Source organism: Microcebus murinus, chromosome 14, assembly GCF_040939455.1.
Source record: "Microcebus murinus isolate Inina chromosome 14, M.murinus_Inina_mat1.0, whole genome shotgun sequence".
In the NCBI taxonomy this organism is placed as follows: Eukaryota; Metazoa; Chordata; class Mammalia; order Primates; family Cheirogaleidae; genus Microcebus; species Microcebus murinus.
In genome coordinates, this window is record NC_134117.1 from 8,442,725 (window position 1) to 8,466,489 (window position 23,765).

General features: G+C 48.5%; 1 protein-coding gene across 3 annotated transcripts in view; it reads right to left on the reverse strand.

The window, feature by feature from the left end:
* Positions 1-17,778: 17,778 nt before the first annotated feature.
* Positions 17,779-23,765, reverse strand: part of BTBD16 (BTB domain containing 16) — a 45,399-nt gene continuing 39,412 nt past the window's right edge. For 2 of the 3 annotated variants that reach the window (XM_012781283.3, XM_012781285.3), the window contains 5 exons: positions 23,570-23,652; positions 21,885-21,962; positions 20,575-20,673; positions 19,006-19,200; positions 17,779-17,921 (listed from right to left, as the gene is read on the reverse strand). In XM_012781283.3, coding sequence (XP_012636737.1) covers positions 17,853-17,921; positions 19,006-19,200; positions 20,575-20,673; positions 21,885-21,962; positions 23,570-23,652 — 524 coding nt within the window. In that variant the 3' untranslated portion in view covers positions 17,779-17,852. The remainder of the gene's footprint in view (positions 17,922-19,005; positions 19,201-20,574; positions 20,674-21,884; positions 21,963-23,569; positions 23,653-23,765) is intronic. The other variant, XM_012781284.3, reaches the window with a different exon arrangement.

Below are 23,765 nucleotides of genomic sequence, written 5' to 3' on the forward strand. Positions count from 1 at the left end.
CACATAGGGGCTCAAGAAGTTGTGATTGAGTTACTAGTGTTGTTACTAGTTGGGATGGTTAATATCCACCATCTACAGAAACAGCAGAAGCTTTACTCTCTGTTTTCTATTTAGGCTTAAAACTAAATTTAAAAATTGCCAGTTCAAGTGGGAATTTGAAATTAGGTGAGTTAATTAACTGAGTCATTCTCAAGAGCGTGCTGAAGAGGGGAAGGGGATGGGTAGGTTAATTCCCCAGGCCTCTGATCGATGATCAGAGAAGCAGTTGCTGCTGTATTGGGCTCCGCAGAGAGGCTATCCCCACAGGAGGGGGGCAGGTATCCCTCCTGGGGCCAAAAGCCTCCAACCCATCCAATTAGCCATGGTCCAGGCCACCGCGCCAACCCCAGGCCATGGCAGAATGGATGTGTCCTTTCCATTTTCCCTTCTTCCCAGTGTCCGCCAGGGCCCTTTCTTCTACTTTAGGTTTTAAATTAAAAATAACTCAAACAGTACATAGCATGTGAAGAAGGAAGTGAAAAATCACTCCCAAATGTGACCTTTCAGTAACAACCCCTCAAAAATTTGGTGAGCACCCTTCCAGATACCTCTCTACAGATACATTCACTCGTAGATAAAGCGGGGCGATTTTACAAAATGACATCATGTTCTACATACTTCTTTCTCAAAACACTTTTTATTTTGAAATAAAGTTTCCTGGGAAGTTGCAAAGAGAGTACAGGGAAGCCTCCTGTACCCTCTAGCCAGTTTCTCTCAATGGTTATATCTCACACAATTACAGTATAATATCAAAGCCGGGAAATTGACATTGGTACAATGTGTGTGTGTTGTTCTACGCCATCTCGTCACACTTGTAGATAAGTGTAACTACCGCCACAATCAAGACATGAAACTATCCTGGCACAAACACCCCCTTATGCCACCCTTTATAGTCACACCCACCTTTCTGGAAACCTCTGGAACCCACCCCCTCTGGAAACCACTAACATGCTACCTCCCTACAGTTTTGACATTTTGAGGATGACACATGCATGGAATCATACAGTATGTGACCTTTCAAGATTGACCTTGAGAGCCACCCAAGTCATTGCGTGTATTCATAGTCCAGTCCTTCCAATTGCTGAGTAGCATCCCACGGTACAGAAGTACTACCTCGTATCTGACTATTCGCTTAAGGGCGTTTTGGTTGCTTCCTGTTTGGGGCTGTTACAAATAAAGCTGTTATGAAGAATCACGTCCAGATATTTTGAGGACATAGTCTTCATTTCTCTTGGATAAACATCCGAGAGTGAAATTGCTGGATCTCTTGGTCAGTGCATGTTTAGCTTTTTAAGAGCCTGCAAAATACTGCATTTGCATCAGCAATGTACAAGAGATCCAGTTGCTCCACATCCTCACCTCCTTTTTGTCTCGTCACTCTTTTATATTAGCTATTCGAATACATGCGTAATATCCGAGATTCCTACTTTCATCATTTCTTTGTGTTTTGAGAACTTCCTTTAGCCATTCTTTTAGAGGATATCTGCAGACAACAAATTCTTTTAGATTTCTTTCATCTGAGAATGGCTTGATTTCCTCTTCATTCTTGAAAGGTGTTTTCACTGGATATGGAATTTTAGGTCAATGGTTCTTTTATTTCAGCACTTGGAAAAAATGTTGGGCCATTTCCTTCTGGCCTGCGTGGTTTCTGATGAAAAAAATCCGCTGTCATTCAAGTTGAGTTTTTTTGGTTTGTCATTTGTTTGGCTTTTGTTTTTTCCTCTGTAGGAAATGCATCATTTCTCTCTGGCTGCTTTCAAGATATTTTACTCGTCTTTGGTTTTCAAAATTTGGCTATGATGATTCTTGGCATGAATGACTCTGGGTTTATCCCATTTGGGGTTCTTTCAGCTTTTGAACCTGTAGATTTATGACTTTTGCCAAATTAGGGACATTTTCAGTCATTATTTCTTAGAATGTCTTTCAACCCCACCCTGTTTCACCTCTCCTCCTGGGGCTCTGATGACATAATTTTGTTATAATCCAATGTGCCTCTTAGGCTCTATTCATTTTATTTTTCAGTTTATTTTCTCTTTTTCAGACTGGGTAATTTCTATGTTTCTATCTTCAAAATCATGATTCTTTTCTCTGTCTTTTCCATTTTGTTGTTGAGTCCATCAATAACATATTATGTTGTGTTTTGTATATTGTATTAATATTTTTCAGGACTAAAATTTCCATTTGGTTCTTCTTCTTTGACCTTCTATTTATTTGCTGACACTTGGATTTCTGTGCTGAGAATTTCTATTTTTTTATTTAATTCAAGTATGTTTGCAATGGCGTTTTGAAGCATTTTTATGATGAATGCTTTAAAATCTTTGTCAGAAAATTCTAAATCTGTGTCATTTTGATGTTGGTGTTGATTTTGTCTTTTAAAATTCAAGTTGAGGCCTTCTTGGCTCTTGGTATAAGTGATTTTTTAATTGAAATATTTGTTTATTGAAACATTTATTGGACATTCGGGTATAATATTTTAAAACTCTGAATCTTATTTAACTCTTGTGTTTTAGAAGGTCTTCTGCGACACCACTCTGGCAGGTGGTAAGGTGCCACCTTGTTATCCTAGGGAGGGGTGGAATTCCAGGTCCTCTCCTTGGCCTTCATTGGTACCCAGAGCAGAGGGTTCCCTTGTTATTGCAATGTGAGAGTGAGAGTTCTAGCCTTTCTCTGACACCACCCTAGTGAGGAAGAGGAGAGGCATCTCATAATCTCTGGATGGCAGTGGAAGTCTGGGCTCCATCACAATCTCAGTGTGTGGGGTGGAGCGGGGTAGGGGTGCAGGGCCTTGTTACTACCACTCCTGTCTTCACACTCGGCTGCTCTGACAATGCCCCAGTACGCGTCAGGAGTGGGGTGTGGGATCAGAGCCCCTCATTACAGCTTGGCGATGGTAGACGTGTAGGCTTCCCACTGGGCGGATCTGGGGCCACACTTTTTTCAGCGTCTCCAGTGTGCGTTCTGAAACACAGGAGGCAAAAAGAAAACCAGGGAACTCACTGCCATGTCATTCCTTGGGTCCTGAGGACTTTGTCCAATTGCCTTCTCTCCACCTTAAAAAGTCTTCTTACGGTTTTTTTCATATGTAACATCCAGAGTGTTTAGCTGTCTTTAGTGGAAGGAGCAGGGATAACGGTATCGATGTCTTTTGTCCCTTAACTCAGCAATGTGACCTGTACACCTTTTTCTATGTCAATAAATACAGATCTCCTGATCAAAGTCAGTTAAATGGACCTCCTATAATTTGCTTAATTAATCCTCTATTAATGGACAATTGGGTTATTTCCAACTTTTTTCCCCAATAAATAATGTGCAGGAAAACCATATTTATATATCTTTGTGTACTTTAGTCTAGTAATAAATTGCATATTGTGGAATACCAGCCAAAGGGTAAGGCACACTGTGAAGGCTTTGGTTTTCTAGAAAGGTTATGGGTTTGTGCCAGACCCAAAGGAAGACAGTGGTTCTTTACCCTCATAATGACGAAGAATAATGAATTACAGTCAGAACAAATTTAAATGTTGGTCATGGGCTGCAGCTTTTTATTAATTTCATCAATCCCAAGAAAGCCACTGACCTTCCAAAGCTCTGGACTGTTCTCACAGCATCTCTTACCTTGTTTGAAGCCCCAAACACAGCTTCAGCGGCGTAACAAGAGGGTGGACCTTTGTCTCCAGCAAGGCAGTGGGTCACCACTCTGGAGTCCAATAGGCCCAGGCTCCAATCCTGGCTCTGTGTGCTCGGCTGTGTGACTTAGGGACTGTTCCTTAGCCTCTCTGTGCCTCCTTTCCCTCATTTGTAAATCGAAGATAAAAATGGAACCTGGAGCCTCACAGGGTTATTTAACGACTGAACAAAATGATGTACGTAAGGCACTTATCACAGGGCCTGTCACATAACAGACTCAATGAATCTTAGTTGTTATCCTAATACAAAAGTGATGCTGTTGTTGTTGTCACAAGGGTCTCACTCTTGCATTCTTCATGCCATCGTTATTCCCTCTTCCCATGTCCGCCAGCTGTGGTTGGGTTGCTTTTGAGGGTGGGAGAAACCAGAAAATGTTCCTTTTCATACACAGTGGAAGATGCAGCTGGGAAATGGACTTTGGCCCCGTGGAGTGAACCGGGTGTGTCCCGGTGCGTGTGCTTGGAGCTCAGTGGCAGGTGTTCCCTCTGTCCCCCTGGCCCTCAGTGAGGGCACCCAGCTCAAAGATTCTCAAACAGCCAAGAGCTCCACTGCCCACCAAGGATCCCAGCAGGTGTGCCGGGGCTACAGCAAGAACACACAATAAGGGTGGCTGCCTTCTTCCAACATTGATCACACTTGAAAGGTGGGGGGACAAACACAATTCTTAATATTAAAACAAATGCACACACAGCGGCCTAGAGAGCAAAAGGATGACGACTTTTGAAGATACAAGCGAGATGATTTCAACAACACCGTTGTACGAGAGGGAGCAGCGCAGACCACGCCCACAGCCTCTGCCATGCGTCCGGGAAGTCCAGGCAGGGCTGCTCCACGGAGCCCCAGGCAGGTGGGGGAGCTGCAGAAGGCTGGCTGTCCTCAGTACCTCCTTGCCATCAGGGCCAACTAGAGGTCAAAGAGGCACCAGATGGCATTTGGATGGATTGGGCCTCTTTGTACCCAACTGAAGCCACCCCATCCTGCTTGCAGCAACCTGGATTTGAGTTCCTGCTCTGGCAAGTAGGACACTGAACCAACTCCCAGACCTTCCCCGCCCTGTAGGTGAAGCTCTGGCCACCAGCTTTCCTAGATATCATGCAAAAGGAGTCCCTATCTCCTTCCTGGCTTCCGGTCACATAAGAGAAGATCCCCACTTAATACCCTGGCTTCCAGCTACAATAAGATATGCAATTTTATTCTGCAAATATTTGTTGGGCACCAGGCTCGCCAGGCTCATTCCTAGGTACTTGGGATACAACCCAAGAGAACAAAAAGCAAAGATCCAAGTCCTCTTGCGGTTTCTGTCCTACTCGGGTGGAGTAGGAGGGGTTGGGGTGGGAGGGACAGACAGTAAACAACAGACGCACTAAAGGAACAAATTACGTGGCACGTTGGAGAGGAAAAGTTCAAGGCCAGTTAAGGGGGCCGGGGGTCCTGGGAGGGGCCGGCGTGGTCAGGGTCGGCCTCGTGGGGAAGGTGATGCTTATGCGCACACTTGGCAGAGGGGAGGGGACCAGCCTGGCAGGTGTCCCAGGAGAGGGCCCAGGCTGGGCTGTTTGCAGGAAGAGCATCCCCCTGGCAGGAATATTTTAACATTTAGGGACTAAACAGACAGTGCCTTTGAAAATGATTAAACGCAGAAGAAAAAAAATTTTTTTGCTTCAAAATAAAATATGACAACGCTGGAATTAGTGAATGTTTAGTTAAATATCCACACATAATGTGACATTTTCTTAACTTTCTTAATCGTTAAATTGAATGTCTGAGTTTTGTGACATTTTGAAAATGACATAGGTTGGATTTCCTTCATGTCACAAAAAGTGCCCAGATACACATGACTGCTAAGAAATTGTGGCCAATTATACATTAAATATTCCTTATAGCTAAATATAAGCTTCAAAAGCAAAATTACAAAAATCCTTTCAAAATTGGTAACAAAGTAGATTAGCTCCGACGTGGAAGGGGCTGAGTTGTCATGTTTGATGCGATACAGAGTGGGTCTTCTGGAAAGTAAGGTTGGGTCCAGGATGGTGCTAAAACACTAGGCCCACAGACGGATCTAATGCTGCATCCACACACGGAGCGATTCGTTTCCCCCCAGGCAGGCAGAGTCAGTGGCCTGGCACAACGCAGTGTCACCCGCTATGTGCAGAATTGGGTTCCAGCACATCAAGAGCCCGTCCGCTTGTTATGAGTGAGTGCTGGGTTGATTTCTCCATTCTCTTGCATAAAATTTCCCTTCCCTATGGAATCTTATTTTCTGATTGCCCTCTCTTGTCATTTCTAGACTGAGTCAGTACATGCCCAATTCTGAAGATAAGTAAAATGATATACCAGGAGGAAGAAAAGTATTATGGGCTCTTCCTCCCACCCAGGGCATATATGGGAATTTACAGGATTTGCTATTCTGAGAGAACACACCTGGGCATTTAGCAAAGACCCACGTGCACCTGGCATTGGGCTAGGCACCACAGTCCAGGGAGGTGTTAGAGCATCTGCTTTTGAGCCCTTGTCCCCCAAAGTTCACTAGGTGTGACTGTGCTGAATTGGTCCTTAAGAACAAACTGTTGGCAGTCCCACAGGACTGGGTGGTGGCAGGATCCCTGAAGTGGACTCAAGAGAGAGCACCAGGCCTCCCTTCCAGCCCCACAGACAGCCTTGCCCAGGGAGCAAGAACCCTAGTCAGGGCATGTGTCAAACCACAATCCTTCCTGTCTCTCCACCAGGGGGTCCCCAAGAGTGAGCCAGGGACCAGCAACCTCAGCAACTGCTGCTTGGCTGAATGCAAACTCTCCGTCTTGCCCCAGACCTACTGATTCAGAATCGCTGGGGCTGAGAGCCCCGCAGCCTGGGTGCTACCCAGCCCTCCAGGAGACTCTGACACACGCTCAAGTTTGAGGACCAGTGGTCTAAATTACGTGATCTGTGTGGCTGAATTCTTCTCTAACACGGTTTCAATGCACAGAGGCTGCCTCAGACTCCGGCGATCCCTGTGCCAGGGACTGTTTTCCCAAAGCCCCTTTGTGGCTCCAGGAGGTGGCGGGACACAGCAGATAAAGGCGCTCTGAAGCCAGATCGTCTGCGTGCAAACCCCAGCCCTGCTATTGGAGGGGCACTCTGGCTGTTGGAGGGGCACTCTGCCTTATCTGTAAAGTGACAATGATAACAATGGAAACATCTCCAGGGCACACCACGTAGCAACTCAAGCCATCCTGACTACAAAAACCACTTTGTACATTCGACTCATCCCAACTTTGCAATCATGGTACCAGTATTCATCCTGAGTCTGCACTAACGTGGCAGCAACGAGTTCCCTCATGTGGGCCAGCTTCTCTGCCAGGACAGGTGCCAGTCTTTGTTTTTCTAGTTACTCATTTTTCATTGTACTTTGTAGAAGTGTCAATCTAAGATGGATTGGGGGAGCGGGCAGGGGGCGGAATTGGTCCCTGCCACACACAAACATTGCCTCTCAGGGCCTTTGAGAGACTCAGAAATAAAGAACATCTGGGAGTCTGAGGACTGACTTGCAGGAGGAGACAACCTTGCACAAACGAGGAGGTTCTCTGTCTTTCTTTGCACCTCTTCCTGTCCTGCCTTGGTACCACCAATTTTAAAATTCTAGAATGACTCGGAACATCCCATCCTGAGAAAGGCGTTTAGAGGAAAACTTATGGCAATGCTAAGATCCTTTTGTGAGATTTTCCTAAGCACTGGGTCACCAAAAGGAACTTTCCAGAGTCCCCTTAACACCTGAGTGGAGGAGCCAGGCTTGAGAAGGGAGGATGGGCAGGGTGGCAGGGGGATGGGCAGATGCTACCAAATAAGGCCAGGGAGAAAGCAGGAAGAGAAAGTCGAAGGAGGAAGCCCTCTGGCCTTCAGTCTCCGCACTCTCAGTGAACTGAACAGTGACCTGTCCTGGGGCAGGAGGACCAGGCTGACTCTTCCAGGGCTTCCCCTGAGCTCTCTCAAGCCATCAGGTTGGAAAAGTCACTTTGTGGGCTTCCCGGGCCTCTTCCATTTGGCCAGTTTCTGAGATCTTCCAGCCCAGTGAGCAGGGGACTTGGAGCCGTGCCACATGCCTCTCAAGTCCCCAGTGCCTGCCCTCCATCCTCAGTCACTGCGCTCGGGAGTCAGCTAATTAGCTCAGCGAGCTTTGCGAGCTGCTCCGTGCTGGGAAGCAGCCCAAGGGCCGGACGTTCCATGGGGAAGGTGGCATAGCCCCTGCGCTCGTGGAGCTGTGATGGACAAGCCAGTAGGAGCAAGATCAGTCTGGGGAGTGGCAAGCAGGAGGGAGAAAACATGAGAGTGAAGAGACAGAGTCAGATGAGAAGCCTGGTGGCATCTGGCATCCTGCTTGCCACTGTGTTTCATGGCTCTCCAGGTGACCTTAGAATACGTGTTGCAGAGGAGTAGTGATCAGAACTGACAAGTATCCTTCCTGGCAAATCATACGTGAGTTCCCCTGAATAAGATGCTTTACAAAACCGGAGATGTGGTCCCACCTGCGCTGTGAACCCAAGTCAGTGGATCTACTATCAATAGGTACTCCAAAGAAACTTGGTATTTTTTGATATTTTGCAAAAGAACGAGAGAGAGACAGATAGAGAAACTTGGTGGATGCCAACAGGCAGGCCCTACCTTGGTCTGAGGGTCCCAAGGCCGTACGAGTGGGTGGGCACGAACACATTAGTCCAAATGCCAGTGGCTTGTGCTTAACGCCTGCAATGTGGAGCTCCAGGAGAACTTCGTGTCAAACCTCTTAGTGATGCCTGCTGCTTGCAGGGTGGTGTGTTTGGCCACTGCCACCTGGGCAGTGACCAAGGCTGAGCTCTGCCAGTGGTCTTGAGATGTAGCTGTCAGGGTGCCGGAATGCTCCAGGCAGTATCTGCCAGGCTGCAGTCATGCCGTGTTGTGTGCAACCCAAATGGGGCAAATTTCCCTTCCCCCGTCTATGTCTCACCTTGCCACCTGGGCCCCAAAGCAGCACTGCTTGTATCCACGAGCTGTCAGAGTCCCTTGGAAAACAGTTGCGTCATCATCGTCCATGCAACCTCTGCTTGCTGGGTTGAGCTCATATCTGGGTGACCAGCAGGGTTACTCAGCCACAGAGGCACTCAGCTCTCTTGGGAGGCACCTTCCCTCCCTGCAAATCAGCTCATGCAAATAGACACCTGCAGGCCTAGGCCTGGCTGGCTCGTCAGACACACCTGCCCCACTTGGCGTCACCTGACTCTGGCTGAATTTCAGCAGATTCTTCCATTTTCACAGGACTTTACAAAGCAGCTGGTACTATTTAGTAGTTTCCTACAGCTGCTATAGCAAATCACCACGAACTTGATGGCTTAAAACACACATGTATCCTCTTACGGTTCTGGAAGCCGGAAGTCTGAAGTCAGTGTCACTGTGCTAAAGTCAAGGTGTCAGCATGGCTGATTCTTTCTGAAGAGTCAAGGGGAGAATCCGTCCCTTGCCCCTTCCAGCTTCTAGGGACTGCTGGCAATGCCCGGCTTGTGGCCACCTCACTCCAGCCTCTGCTTCTGTGATCTCACTGCCTCCTGCCCCTCGGAGCTCCTGCCTCCTCCTTATAACGACGCCTGTGAGCACCGCAGGCCCGCCTGCATAGCCACTTGGTAATCTCCCCTCTCGAGAGCCTTAACTTAGTCCCATTTGCAGGGTCCCATTTGTCATAGAAGGGAGTAGTCACCGGATCTGGGGACTAGGCCGAGGATATCTTCGGGGTCATTCTTCTGCCAACCACACGTCCCCATTCATTACATTCCATCCTCTGAGGACGAGAAAGTGAGGCTCAGAAAGGCGAGGTGATTTGCCAAAGTCACCCTGCCAGACAGTGGTTAGGCGGCGGGGTGGAATCTAGATCTGTAGGTCCCAGCGAAATCTAACGGGTTGTACCAGAGAGTCAGGGGAGGGCGAGGCGTCTGCAGCGTGAGCAGGGCCTGCTGCTGTTCCCGCCGCCATCTCTGCGGCTCCAGGCCGCCAGGCAGGCCTTTGTTCTTGCATCTCTGTCACAGGTTAGGACCTGCGTGTCTGAGCACAAAGGGAACACCTGCAGCCTGTCCTACTTCAAGGAGTGACCCACATTAGAAGAAAAGAGCTACACGGTGCACAGCTGGGTCCAAGTTTCCCTGCCTGTCCCTGACCTTTCTGGCAGTCCAAGGGTTGCCCGCGCAGGACGCTCACATGCGGTGTGGTCGATGAGTTTCTCAGTTAACCCAAGAGTTAATGCACTTCCTGTTACGTAAGGAGATGCCCCACGTCCCAGGGACCCAAAGACTCCATCCAACAGCCAGGAAAATAAATGGAAGAAATCTCCTTGGCACTGAACCAGCTTAAAAAAGACTCTTAGAGCAATATTCACTGTGCTAACGAAGGCGCTGTTGATTCCATACTGAGTTGGTGTGAGAGGAGGACCAGCATCGTTCACTTCCTGGGTATCTCAAGGGCACATAAACAAACAGTTGCACCTTCCTGGAATGAAACGAGCTCAGGCCACGGTGAGACGAGTGACTCATGTCTCTTGTTGGGGAAGCCAAGCAATTGGCTGTGCTGTTCAGCGAGGCATAGATTAAAGAGAAGTTAATCACTGTGTTCAAGACTCGCTGAGCCCTTTCCAGTGAGCTCAGGGCAGACGTTGGACAGCCCCCTGCTCCTGGCTGCCGCCCCTGGCACCTGGCTTCCTGCTCATTGTTCCTAACGCTGCATCCGAAGTGTCCCTCTCCTCCAGGGAGTCCGGGAGGAAATCAGGCCCCCTTGGTTGGACGAGAAATAGGTCAGGGGAAAGTGTCTTTGGGTGATCAAGAAACGTTTGACTTAAGTCACATCAGGTGAAACTGCAACCCTGTGCCCTTTAGCTGTCACTCTCCTCTGTCTCCAGCCCTAAGCAGCCACTACTCTACTTTCTGTCCCTAGATTTCCCTCCTCTGGACATTTCACACGAATGGAATCATATAATATGTGTTTTTGTGTGCCTGGCTTCATTCACTCAGCATAATGCTTTCAGGATTCGCTGAGGTAGCACACGTCAGTCCTTCCTTCCTTTTTCTGGCTGCATAATATTCCACAGTGTGGGGAGACCACACTGTGTTTATCCATCACCCATCGACGGATGGCTGGGTTGTTTCCACCCATTTGCTTGCGAATCTTGCTGCTGTGAATAATCGTGTGCAAGTTTCTGTGTGGACGTGAGTTTTCATTTCTCTTGGGTATATGTATGCCCAGAAGTGGGAAGTGCTGGGTCACACGGTACGTCTACACTTGAGGAACCGCCGGTTTGCAGAAGCGGCTGCACCATTTCGCTTTCCCCCAGCAGCGCATGAGGATTCCGATTTCTCTCCATCCTCACCTGGACCTACTTCCCACTCCTGCTTCAGATCTCTGCTCAAGCGCCACTTCCCCCAGGAGAACCCTCCTTGGTCCTGGAACCCCCTGCTGGGATCTAGGTCAGATTGCTTGGCTTTATGCTGTCAAAGAACAGGGCTCCCTCTCTGCAGGGCCTTCGGGCAGCTGCAACTATTCCATTAGTGCAACTATTCCATTAACACCTGTCTCCACGACACTGCAGGCTCCACCGTGGCGGGGACAGCGTGTTCTCTTCACCTTTGCAAGCATAGCCAAAGCCTGGCCCAGCAGTAGCTCACTGCACATGTGCGCAATGAGTGAAGTCAAGGAAGGAAAGTGCAAAGGTCACATGACTCATTCAAAGTCACAAAGCTCAAAGTCACGAGGAGTCACGAGAACCTTTTGTCCTTTTTCTGCCCTGCCCATTTGGCAGCCACTAGCCATGTGTGGCCACTGAGCACTTGCAATGTGGCTAGTATGATTCAGAAATGAAATTTTGAATTCTATTTCATTTTAATTTGATTAAAATTAAATAGCAGTCAATACAAGTAGAAGCTGCAAAGTAATAATGGTACCCCCAATACAGAGCAAGTTCTGCTTCCTGGGCACTGGGCGCTTCCTTTTCCAGAGCATGGCTTCTCCCCGCCCAGGGAGGGGCCTTCACCCAGCAGTCCAGCCAGACACCGAGGGTGGCCACAGGCTGGCCTCAGGCATGGCTCCCCCCTTCTGGGCCCCGGGGGTCTCCAGAGTCCAGAAGCGCCCATTCCTTGCTCCATGGTGGGCACCGTTGTTACCTTGCTTCTTCTACTGACACTTATGGCTATTTAAATTTAAATAAATTAAAATTAAATAAAATTAGACAGTTTCCCAGTTGCCCTCGTCATATTTCAAGTGTTCAAAGGCCACATGGCTAATGGCTACCACACTGGACAGAGCAGACATAGGACACGTCCTCCCTCACAGAGGTTCCTCCCATCTCTGTCTCCTCCAGAACCTCCCACATTCCAGCTCTCAAGGCCGCAGGGTCTATGGGCCAAACTCCCCACATCCCACACCCATGCCTTGTGTGTCAGTGGGGCCCGCAGCTACCCCACCTCGTCCCTGAGGAGCCTACTCTTCTCCCCAGGAGCTTGGCCAGCCCTAGCACCCCCCTCCTCACTCTTGGCTAACAAGAGCAAGAACTTCCTCTCTCCTCCCTGGTACTATATGACACACCAGTCTCCAGGATGCAGAACCCTCTAAAGAGGGGAGAGGAAAAAAGTCTCTCCAACCCTTTCTAATTCATTCTCATTCTGAAAAGTCCATGGGAAAATAGGACAGTTCATTTGCCCAGGTGTTCCTCCTCCTGGTTGGTAGGCGGTACCGCTCACATCTGTGCTTCCCCACTCAGAATCAGAGAATGCGATGACTGCAGAAAAGACTGCGGGGAGCACCTAGGTCAAGTTTTTCATCTTGCATAACAGGAAGCAAGCCCAGGGACGCACACAGCCTTGCCCAAGATCGACACACAATCCATTTTGACCTTCGACAAGCACTACATGACTCCCAGCTACAGGGAGAAACAGGAATGAATTGTATCAAGCACCTGTTATGTGGTCGGTGCTTTGCACATCACACATCAACTTATTTAATACTTACCATGGGTTTTGCTGTTGATTTCAGAACAGGTTCTGAGGCCCAAGGAGGGTAGATGACTTGCCCAAGGCCACGCTGCTAGCAAGCGGCAGAGATGGGACTCAAACTCATGTCAGCTTGACTCTAGAACCAAAAGAGTTGCTGTGCACAGAGGAGCGAACTTGGGCCATCTCGTAGAGGACAGGGATTGGGAGGTGATCCAGAGGGTGGGTGACAGGGAAAGCAAACAGAGAGAAAGTTTTGCACGGGACACGTAAGAAGTTTTGTTGACCGGCGCTCATGGCCACCGCTTCAGGCATTGGGATGGTGGGTTTTAAAATTTTAGTCTAAGTTCTCACTTGTAAGAAGAGCTTATAAAATCATCTTAACAATTTTTGTCTGAAGACTTAGGCTTCCCAGTTCAGAGATTTTGTGATATGCACACTGTGGGTGTTTAGACAACAGAGCATCACTCAGAGTGCACAAAAGTTCACTTTCAACCACTAAGCAAGGAGGACCTGGTGCTGCAAAATGAGTTTTTAGATTGCAAATCTCTGCCTCTAAAATTCTGGTTCCCATTTTTGAGGCAGACCACGCCCCCTAGTGGAAAGGGGTGGACTCTGAATTATGATAACAAATGGTTCACGTAGAGGAAGTGCCTCGTTATTAAGGTTTTGTTTATTTCATATTCTAGTAAATTTGCTTGTTTTGTTTTTACATCAACTGATGTGGTGAAAAAGATTCATAGGCTTTGCTGTTTTGTTTTTGGGCACTGTGTAAGGAAGACAGCCACCGGGGGGAGCACAGTGGGGAACCCCGCTGTGGAATTGAGCATTAAGACTGGAGTTGTTTCTGGGTGTGACCCACAGATGTCTTGCATCAGGACCCCCCAGGAAGCCTGTTAAAGCGCAGATCTCTGGGTGTCTCCCACTGCAAAATCAGCCTGTCGCAGCCGGGGCCCAGGGATCTGCATTTGCACAAGATTCCAGCTGATTCCCACGCACATTCAGTTCAAGAGCCCTGGGGCCAAAACAGGCCCACTCTCTGCTGTCTGAACACCACCTGTGTACCGTTTCCCGATATCCCTACCTGCAAGGACACTGCCCGTCCTTCCGGGCCCATCTGTGTGCCACCTCCTCAGTGAGCCACCCCCACCCCTTCCTAAGGCCCTGCCATAATCAAATGAGACATCACCTGTGACAGCACCCTGCACAGCGTGGCCTGGTGCGCAACAGATGCTCGGTCACATTTCCGTCAAGTGGATAGTAGGTGCTCAACAAATGCTTGGTTAAGCGACCTAAAACATTTCACCTGTTCTCAGTGCACCATAGGTGTGAACAGAAATAGACGGCCTGTGTTTACGCCAGAGCTGGCCCCTCAGCTCTGCCACTTGGAGGAGGCTCAGACGAGTAAATGCTGTACTATTTGTGGGGCTCAGCTTCCTGTCTATCTGCTCAGATGTGGAGAATGCACCCCCTTCATGGGGCTGGGAGAATTCAATGGGGGTGCGTGCCTCAAGTGCCTGACTGCTCAGAGGTGCTTAGCGAGCATTTCCCACCAGAACCGCCACTCCAGCTCTCTGGGCCTCAGTTTCCCCCTCTGTACAATGAGGAGGTGGAAATGAGGTCAAAGGGCTCCATGTTACCACAAGTCCACTGCCTCTTGTGCCTTCTGGTTCCTGGGCGAGGAGGCGGGGAATGCAGCCCAGCCCTTCAGGCCCCGGCCCCGTATCTTGGAGGTTGCTTTCCTCCTATGATGCTCCTGGGCTTTTGGACCCCTCGCAGCTCTACTGTTCATTGTAGGGACACGTTTTTGGCATTGCTGCTTTGCAAGTTTTCCCCACGCTTGCAAACTCTTGGAGTACGATTTTGCACATTTCAAATACCTAATAGTGGTTTCCCCTAGACAGTAGGCGAGCATTCACGTCTCAGCCATGCTTCCAAACAGCCTCTTCTCTCTTGGACATCTGCAGATTTGCTTTTCAGAGTTTATAGTTCTTGTCATCCTTGTTATCCTGTAGAAATGTGGTCAAATGCCACGAGGCTGCACTGTCCCTTGAGCCAGTAACACCAAGCCCCCAGACGTCCCACAGGGGGTGGTCCATAAAGGGGCAGTGCCTGCGGGACCCACAGCCCTGACAGGGAGGCAGAGGGCAAGTTCATGCCCTTTTCATAGACAAGGAAGCAACAGTCACAGAGGGTAGGTGGCTTTTCTGACATTGTACAACTTGGCAGCTTGAAGGTAAAGCAAATACATCATCCTTTTCCTCCCCAGACACTGTGCTGCTATTGAAGAAACCAACCTGTTTAACTCTTGAGAGAAAAAAATCAGGTTCCAAGGAAGCATGCACTGTGTGATCCCATTTTGAAGGGGAAGAAAACTATTTAAGTGCACCTAAAAATCCTCCCCAAAGGTTGCCTGCCAAACTTCTCAGTGATGGCAGTCCCAGTCCATTTTATTTTCTTCTTTGTCCTTTCTCGGTTTTCTTTGACAACCTGTATTATTTTGTAGGAGTCACATTTAGTTTTTTAAGTGAAGCTGTCATGCTTATTGGAAAATACATTACAGCTCCCGATGGAAACGTGGATGAACCTCTAAAACGTGACCTTGAATAAGAGCATGCAGGCACAAAAGAGTGTACACTGTATGACTCCCTTTATAAAATATTCAAACTAAATGGCCACACTAATTCATGGTGATGGGAGTTGGGGTTGATGTTTACTTTCGGGGGGTAATGCCGGGGAGGGGTCCCCTGGGGGTGTCTGAGGCGATGGCCATGCTCTTTTTGTTCTTGATCTGGCTGCTGGTTATAGGGGTGTGCTCACCTTACAACAGTTCACCAGGCTACATCATAGACTTTGGGGGGTTCATTTTGATGTTTTAAAATATTGCATTACAAAAGTATTTATCTGGATTACTAAATATTTTGGCTCCCCCTGAGGTTTTTTGCCCGAGCGAGCACCTCACTCAGCTCACCCTAATCACGGCCCTGCAGGAATGGGAGGAATTATCGAGGCCAAGTTATCCAACCATCCGCCCCACTGGGCCACATCTGCCAACTCAGGAAAACCCTTTACACCAGGGACTAGCCTGGAAAACATACGCCACTCCAGGGATTTCAAACAGGATCAGTGTGATACAGAGGACTGGGTCCCAGATGGAGAAAGACTGGAGAGGCCAAACAGGGGAGAATGCAGCAACTCAGAGACTGGCAGTGAAGGACGTCCCCACCGCCCCAGGGGCTGGAGGGGACCAGGGACAAGGTGGTGGAATCAGAACCAGAAGTGGGGCCCCAGGTGGGCACCAGAACCATGGCAGGAGGCTGCCGAGTATGCAAGCTGGAGCCCTGGAGGAGATGCGGCCACTGCGGGAAGATGCCTCCCCGCCCAGGGCGCGAGAACTACCCAGGCTGCTCCTGTTCTCTCATCTGCCAAGCTCTTCCTACTTCCCTGGGACTGGATCTGGCCAGAGCAAGCTGGTGAGCAGCCTGGGAAACAGGGCTTGCAGGTGGGGAGGACCTGCCAACAGGCTCCCAACGCCCAGTTCCTCTGCTTCTCCCTCCGGTCACACTGCACAGGACATCAGGAATCTTTGCTGGGGTGGGGGTTCCCCCAGCCTGCGTCTGACTCTAAGGTGATCATTAGACTAAACTCACCCACCTCATTATCTGCAGGGCACCATCCACTCTCCATCACTTTTCCAAAGACAATGGAAACACACTGTGGTGGACACACCCTAAGCTGGCCCCTTGTTTAATCCTCTCCCCTTGGGTGTGGGTGGAACATGTGACTTACTTCTGGCCCAGAAAGCAGGGCAAAGGGTACAGGCTGTCACACCCATGATTACATTACCTGATACAACATGCTGTCTTAGCAGACTAGAGGGAGAGATTCTCCTGCTGGCCTTGAAGAAGCAAACAGCCATGTTTTGAAATGTCTGTAGAGAAAGCTACGGTGGCAGGGAACTGCAGGGGGCCACTAGGACCTGGGCAGCTTTATCCCAAGTACCAGTAGCAGTCAGGCCCTCAGTCATACAGCTGCAAGAAAATGAATCTGCCAACAACCCAAATGAACTTGGACGTGGACTCTCCCTGGTCATGTCTTCAGATGAGGACACAGCCTGGCTGCCACTAAATTGCAGTCTTTATGAGACCCTGAGCATAGAGCCGAATGAAGCTATACCTAGATTCCTCAACCATGCAAACTGTGAAATATTAGCCCTTTGCACTCGGATGTCGAGTGTGGATAATGTCGAGTGGATAATGAGAAAAAAGAAAGTGAGTGCAAAGGGTTAAATAAATGTTAAGGCACTAACTTTGCATTTTTTTTTTTACACTGCAATAGAAAACTAATACACAAAGTGAGAAGAAAGGCTCTCTACCTCAATTTTTCCAACCCACGGAGTTCCATTTAAAAAGGTGGTATGGGCCGGGCATGGTGGCTCACGCCTGTAATCACAGCACTTTGGAAGGCTGAGGTGGGAGGATTGCTTGAGGTTAGGAGTTCAAGATCAGCCTGTGGAACATAGCAAGACCTGATGTCTACAAAAAATAGAAACATTGGCTGGGCATGGTGGCACCTGTAGTCCCAGCTACTTGGGGAGCTGAGGCAGGAGGATCGCTTGAGCCCAGGAGTGTGAGGTTGCAGTGAGCTATGATGATGCCACTGCACTCTAGCCCCAACAGAGTGAGACCCTGTCTCAAAAATTACAATAAAATAAAATAAAAATGTGGAATGATAAATAAGGTTCACTCTGAACCTTATAATTGCTTCCTTCCCTTCCAACCTCTTGTTCTGTCTGAGCCCTAACTTCCAGGGCCCATGGGCAGGTATGTTGCTCTAAGTAGCAGACAAAGTTGCGTCCTAAGAGAAGTCCTTGGTGCTCCCAGTGGGAGTCTGTTGTCACTGCTGGTGTTCCCACCAGCACCTGGGGAGGGCAGAAGGTTAGGGCTGGACGCAGGGTGCTGTGGGGTCCGCGATGACAAATAGACTCGGCTCTGGCACTTTTCTCTCTCAAATGGTACAAATGTGGGCAAAAGTTCGAATGAGACCGTCACTATCTAGGAAGGTCAGCTGAATACTTGAGTGCTCCCTTTCATGTTATTTTATTTTCTTTCATGCAGACCGGTGGGGAGATAATCCCATAGATTCTTCTGGAAACTGTCAAGATACTGGGAAGATGAAAGCAAAACTTGCATATATTGGGATGCCCACAGTTTGGATTTTCAAGATCTGAAATATGAAACAAAACAAAGCAAATGGGACTTTTAGCATAAGAACTGCCCTCTAGAGGGGGAAGAGAAAGGCCTGGCAGTTCTCAGCTCTGGCTGCATGTCAGAATCACCTGCAGACAGTATTTAAAATAAAATTTAAAAACAGGTATAACTAAAATACAATAAAGTGCACAAAGCTTGAGAGTCCAGCTTGCAGGATCTTCACAAAGCGAGAGCTCCTTGTGTCACCATCCCTCTGCTCAAGATAAAGGATATTTCCAGCCTGGCAGAAATCTCCTTCATGTTCCTTCTTGGTTCATATCCCAGTCCCTCCACAAAGGAAATTGCTATTCTGATTTCCAACATCATAAAAAATAACCTGAGAAGCTTTTAAAATACTGATACTCAGGCCTGACCCACAGAGTATCTGGTCTGGCGATCTGGGGGTGCTTTGGCCTGGGGAGCCGTGAGGCCCCCCATGGTTCTGACGTGCAGTCAGGACTGGGAGCTACTCGCTGGCTTATGGCAAAGTCCCACTCCCTGCAGGACGGCAAGGGACGCCCCCAGGCCTCCTTGAATTCACAGCCTAAAGAGTTCCTCCTCGGCTTTCTGGAAACGTCTAGGTTGTGGCTGTCGAAGCCAGGCCAGGCACCGAATCACCTGGATGCCGGCACTGCCCACTGAGGTCGGCGGGCCCAGTCCTCCCATGGGCAGGGGCGAGGCAAGCGGGTCCGGGCTGTGGGTTTCAGGGGAAGTGATGGGTTGTGCACAAGCACCAGTGGAGGTGGTGCAAATACTGAGCCCCCCTGTGTCTGCCCACCCTCCTGATACCCTCGGAACTTGCAAAATGCATCTGGTGTGAGCCAAGTCAGGCAGTCGGATGTGGGTTATAGTTATCAGCATCCCTGCTTTTCATTCCAGAACGTTTCTCTTTAGCATTATTTGAAGTTGTGATAATCCTTGAGAAGCTAAGCGAGCTTCCCCGGTGAACTCCAGTGTAGAGCACTGAAGATTAGAAACCAGCGATCCCCAAAAGGGATGGTGGGGGGAGAAAGAGCAAAAAAGGAAATAAACAGAAAGAGAAAAGACAAGCAAAGACCAACACTTGCGTGGCTCTTGCAGGACGACTTGGTGAACCCAAACTTCTGCCTGATCTCGTTTGTCCTGAACTCCTGCCACTTGCCGTCCACCAGGGTCTGAGCTCTGATCTCGTACCTCACCAAGCGCTCTGCTAGCAGGCTCACCGGGCTGTTCTCGCAGCCCACGTCGGGCAATTCCAGGTCCGTGTGCCTCATTCTCTGCAGAGAGAGTGACCATCTCAGGGGGGACGGTGACAGAGGTGGCCCAGGGTTAGCAAAATCCAGTTCCTAGTACATAGACCCTCCTGTATAATGTTTGCAGGGAGCAAGAGGGTGTTTCTGAAATGGCTCCGTTTCCTGAGAGCCACCGCTGCTGAGCCAGCTGGCGTTTGAGCTCTCACCCTACATAGACCACTGGCCAAGGGAATGGGCTGTGGCCAACCCCGAAAAACACCATTAAGTCAAGCTTCAATATCACTTTGCCAGAATAAAAAACATAGTACTCATATGGGCATTCAGACGGGGGTTGTCACCTAATTCATCTCTTCCATCCAGAAAAATCCATTGTGTAGGGAGATGCCTGACTCACAGGAGACCAAGAGCTGAGGCCCAAGGAGGGGAAATGACTTGATCAAGGGCACAAGGTAGCGGCAAAGATGAGACCCAAACTCAGGAGTCTTCATTCATGCATTCATCCGTTAATCCATTCATTCAGTCAGTCCCTATGTCCCAGGTACTGTGATTGGCAGTAGTAATGAGAACATTAATAAGATACAGTTTCTCCAATGCTTGCAGTTTAGAGAAAAGACACTTATAAACAAATCCTAAGGAGAGCATAGCAGTCCTTCATCGTAGTTGTCATTGTCATCATCCTCATCATCGCTAATGCATACAGTGCTTTACGTGTCAGGCCCTTTGCACAAACTAACACATTTAGTATGCGCAACCACCCAGGGAGGTATGTCCTGTTACCTGCTCCATCTTAAAGGTGAGGAAACTGGACAGAGGGAGGTTCATGGGACATGCCAAGGTCATACGGCTCGCCAGGCCATTAGACTGCAGATTCCCTGCTCCTAAACGTGCCGTTCTCTTACCTCTCCTAAAAGTCCAGCAGGAGCATGGAGGGGAAGCTGGGCATCCTCCTGACCCCCCTGGGGTCAGGCCCATGGCTCTGTTTTGTCTCGCTAAACAAGACCATCTCCTCTCCCACCTAAGGGCACTGTTACCTTCACGGAAGAATGACCGTTTACGTACAGCATCACCCATCATGTCTGAAATGAAGATGAGCTGAGCACCCCACGTGTGGAGAGAGAAGACTAGAGTTTAACCCTGGCTTTACCAATAGAGGCTACGTGAAGATGAAGATACTCAGTTTTGAAATCTTCATCTGTTAAGTGGGCTAAGAGTACCCACCTTCTGAGGTTGTTACAAAAATCAAATGGCATCATGTAGCTAAGCTTAATTAGCACCTGCAATATGGTTCATATTAATTGTTAATTAATGACTGATCAATTATAAATGCAATATGAATTTATTCTGAATCTAAAAGCCTGTTTCAGAGACATATCTCTCCACTTGGTCTGTCCTTCTTACCTGCATGTAAAAACTGTAAGAGGTACTATCATGTTTGATTCCCTTTATCTCAAAGAAGAATCCATAAATGGCAATCGTTTCTGAATGAGTTGTGTGCTCCTAAATTGGGAAAGAGAAACAACAAAGTGAAGGGAGAAAAAATCTTTAGTATTCAAGGTCAAGCAGACATAGTGAAATAAATCATAGCAACAACAACAGAAGTCACTCATTTGGAGGCTGATTTAAAAGGGAAACTATAGCAGCAATAGTAGCCTAGGAGGCATAGGAAAAGCCGAACTGCAGTGACTCCACAAATGCTTAGCAGTAATAACTGCTGCTCACAGTTAGTATAGTCAGCAGAAGCTTCTAGTAGAATTGGCAGTAGTTACTGAGCAGTGACAATATTATTTACTCTGCATGTTCTTTAGTGAGGAAAAGAATGGGTTAGGTATATTCTTAGATGACCTGTGGTCTGCAAACCTTTGAAACAAAGCATTTTGTTCCAATCTAATGGGCCAAAGAGATACTTTATACCCATGGTACTTGCAGAAGCACTGGCCCCCGTGTCTACATTTGCCTATCTGGGCACGTCTCTGCAACCAAGGAGCTGGGCCAGCCCATCCAGGCCTGACCCAGAGGGATCTCTGATGATAGGTTCAGGCCCTGAGTCCCTGATACATGAACTCTTTTGAGATCTCTACTGGTGTGCCTTTAAAGAGTCAACAGGGAGTAGTGGTTTCTTGGAGAATTGTGCCTATCCCAGGGAACCCACGACAGAGCACAGCCACCAACCCCAGACATGCCTCTGATGACTGGGCACCAAGATGTCTTGCAATCAAGCTCCTTCACCCATCATGATTTGATTCTGGTATCCATTAAAATATTGATAGCTGCCCAGAATGGTTCACCCCTGCAACCTTAAACATGGACTCAGCGAGGAGTCTCTTGTTGAGCCAGTTGGTGGCTGTTGATGTTTGTGAGGAATGGGATGACCACCCACCCCAGGCTGCATAGGCCTTCCCTGGTTTTAGAGCCAATAGTCCTGCGTCCCAGGGAAACTCCTCCATGCCGGGAAAACCAGGACAGTTGGCCACCTCAGTGGGGAAATTTGGGACGCACATCGGATTACTGAACAGCCGGTCCCAGGCCCCTTCTTGTGGATTCTGTTTGCTAGGAGCTGGCAAGCATGCGGGTGAGACTCCCACGACGCCCTCTTCCCCCCTGACCTTCCCACTAGAGGTCAGAAAGTGGGCACAGGCCACCCTACAGAGGCTCTTAACCAAGCACAAGAGGGACGGCTCTTCCCATGGTTCAGGTCCAGTGTTTGGTACCTGCGTGAAGAGCAGCCCGAATCTCACGGCATGGGTGTTAAGATCTTTCAGGTGGACCATGTCACCCCCATTCTCCAGCTGCAAGGAAAACGCACACAGTTCACCGGCAGCCTGATCCACTGGCCTCTCATCGTCTTCGCGGCCGTCCCTTGATCCCCACGCCTCCCACACTGCTCGAAAGGGAATTCTGCCTCTAGACGACATGCAGCCGTTCATGCGGTTCACAGGTGTTCACCAAAAACCTGTTCTGTGCCAGGTACTATGCTCAGAGCTTTCAGAGGATGCCAAGGGGAGAAAAAGAAAAGTACCCGAGCAGTCTTACTTGGGAAAGAAAATGTGTACGGAGTGGCCCCATCCTGAGGCAGAGATGACCATGGTCACAAAGTCAAGAGCCAGTAAGGTCCCTGCACGGCAGGCCCCAAGGTGAGGGCGGGGGAGGGGAGGGAGCAGATTTTGGGAGGATGGCAGCAGGGGGAAGAAGAAGGAGGTGGGCAGGGTCAGAGGGCCAAGAGGGAGGTAGGGGGCTTCCTGAGGTGTCAGCACAGACACTGTCCCCTCTCTCTGTCACCCTTCCGCCACTCTGTTAGAGCACAGTTCTGAGGGATGACCCAGAGCAGCGGCTTCCGTGGGGTCATTTTCTACTGGGTGGGGAGCGCTGAGGCTGTGGTTTGCTCATTACAATAGGTATTTGTTGAGCTGGACTGAATTTTAACCAGTGACTCATACATCTTCAGAACTCATACACTGCCCCACTTCATCTCCAAAAATGCAAGATTGGAAACACAGAAAAAAGTATAACAGTTTGCACAGAGAATTCACAAAGGGGGAAATAGTGCATGGAAAACTACTCGTGGTTAATGAGAATAAAGGAAATGCATATTAAAAAATGAGATGTCATTGTTTCCTTCTCAATTAACAAAAGTGATTTGAAATTTAAATGCTCTCCATTGCTGAGGGTGTGCAAAGTGAGGCATGCTCATTTATTACTGGGGGAAGAGTACTTTGGTCCCAGTACATATCAAGAACAAAAATGCACATTCCTTTTTGTGCCAGCATTTCTACTCTTGAGAATATCCTATTAAAAAATAACTCAAAGTATAATAAAATGAACCATTAGGTGCAAATACGTTCACCATACTGTCATTTATAATATTAATAGTAAACAATTAGAAATACTATGCATTTTCTACAGTAAAAGAATGACAAACTAGCATCCTCTTGGTGGAGGAGTTTGACGCCATTAAAAATGGTGTTAGGAAGCACATTTAATTGAGTGTGTTATGTTTACAATATATGTAAAGATTGGAAGGCAGTAAATGTGAGATGTTAACAGTGGTTGCATTTGGGTGATGGGTATGAGGGTATTTCTTTTCTTTCTTTCAATTTCTCTGCATTTTGAAAATTTTCAATAGTAAGCACATGTTACATTTGGGTCTTTCAAGGGACTTGGTTTGGGGGCCTTTGTGACTGGTGCTGTTGTACCCCAGCGAACCCTCCAGATCAACGCGGCAGATGCTCGAAGCACTCCAATTCCAAGGCTGGGTCTCCTCCCTCCTTCCCCAGGACCCAGATATGTCCTGACCTCAAAAGCCCAGAGGTTTCCAACGTGAAACCTCTCCAGCAAAGGCAAAGTCCCAGAGGCAATACATTTTGATAATTGTTTCCTTGCTGAGCTGGTGACTTACTGCATGGTAGTGGTTGGCTGCAACCCGGATCAGCCATGACTCCGGGAAAAAGTTCATGTGCCTTAACTGCTCCAGATCCTTGCCTTGGAAGTAACACAGAGGGAACATTTTTACATTTATTAATTCATAACGGAACTTCTAAAATCTCATTTACAGCAAGAAAACAGAAGTCAAATGCTGAGGGAAGGGAAAAAGG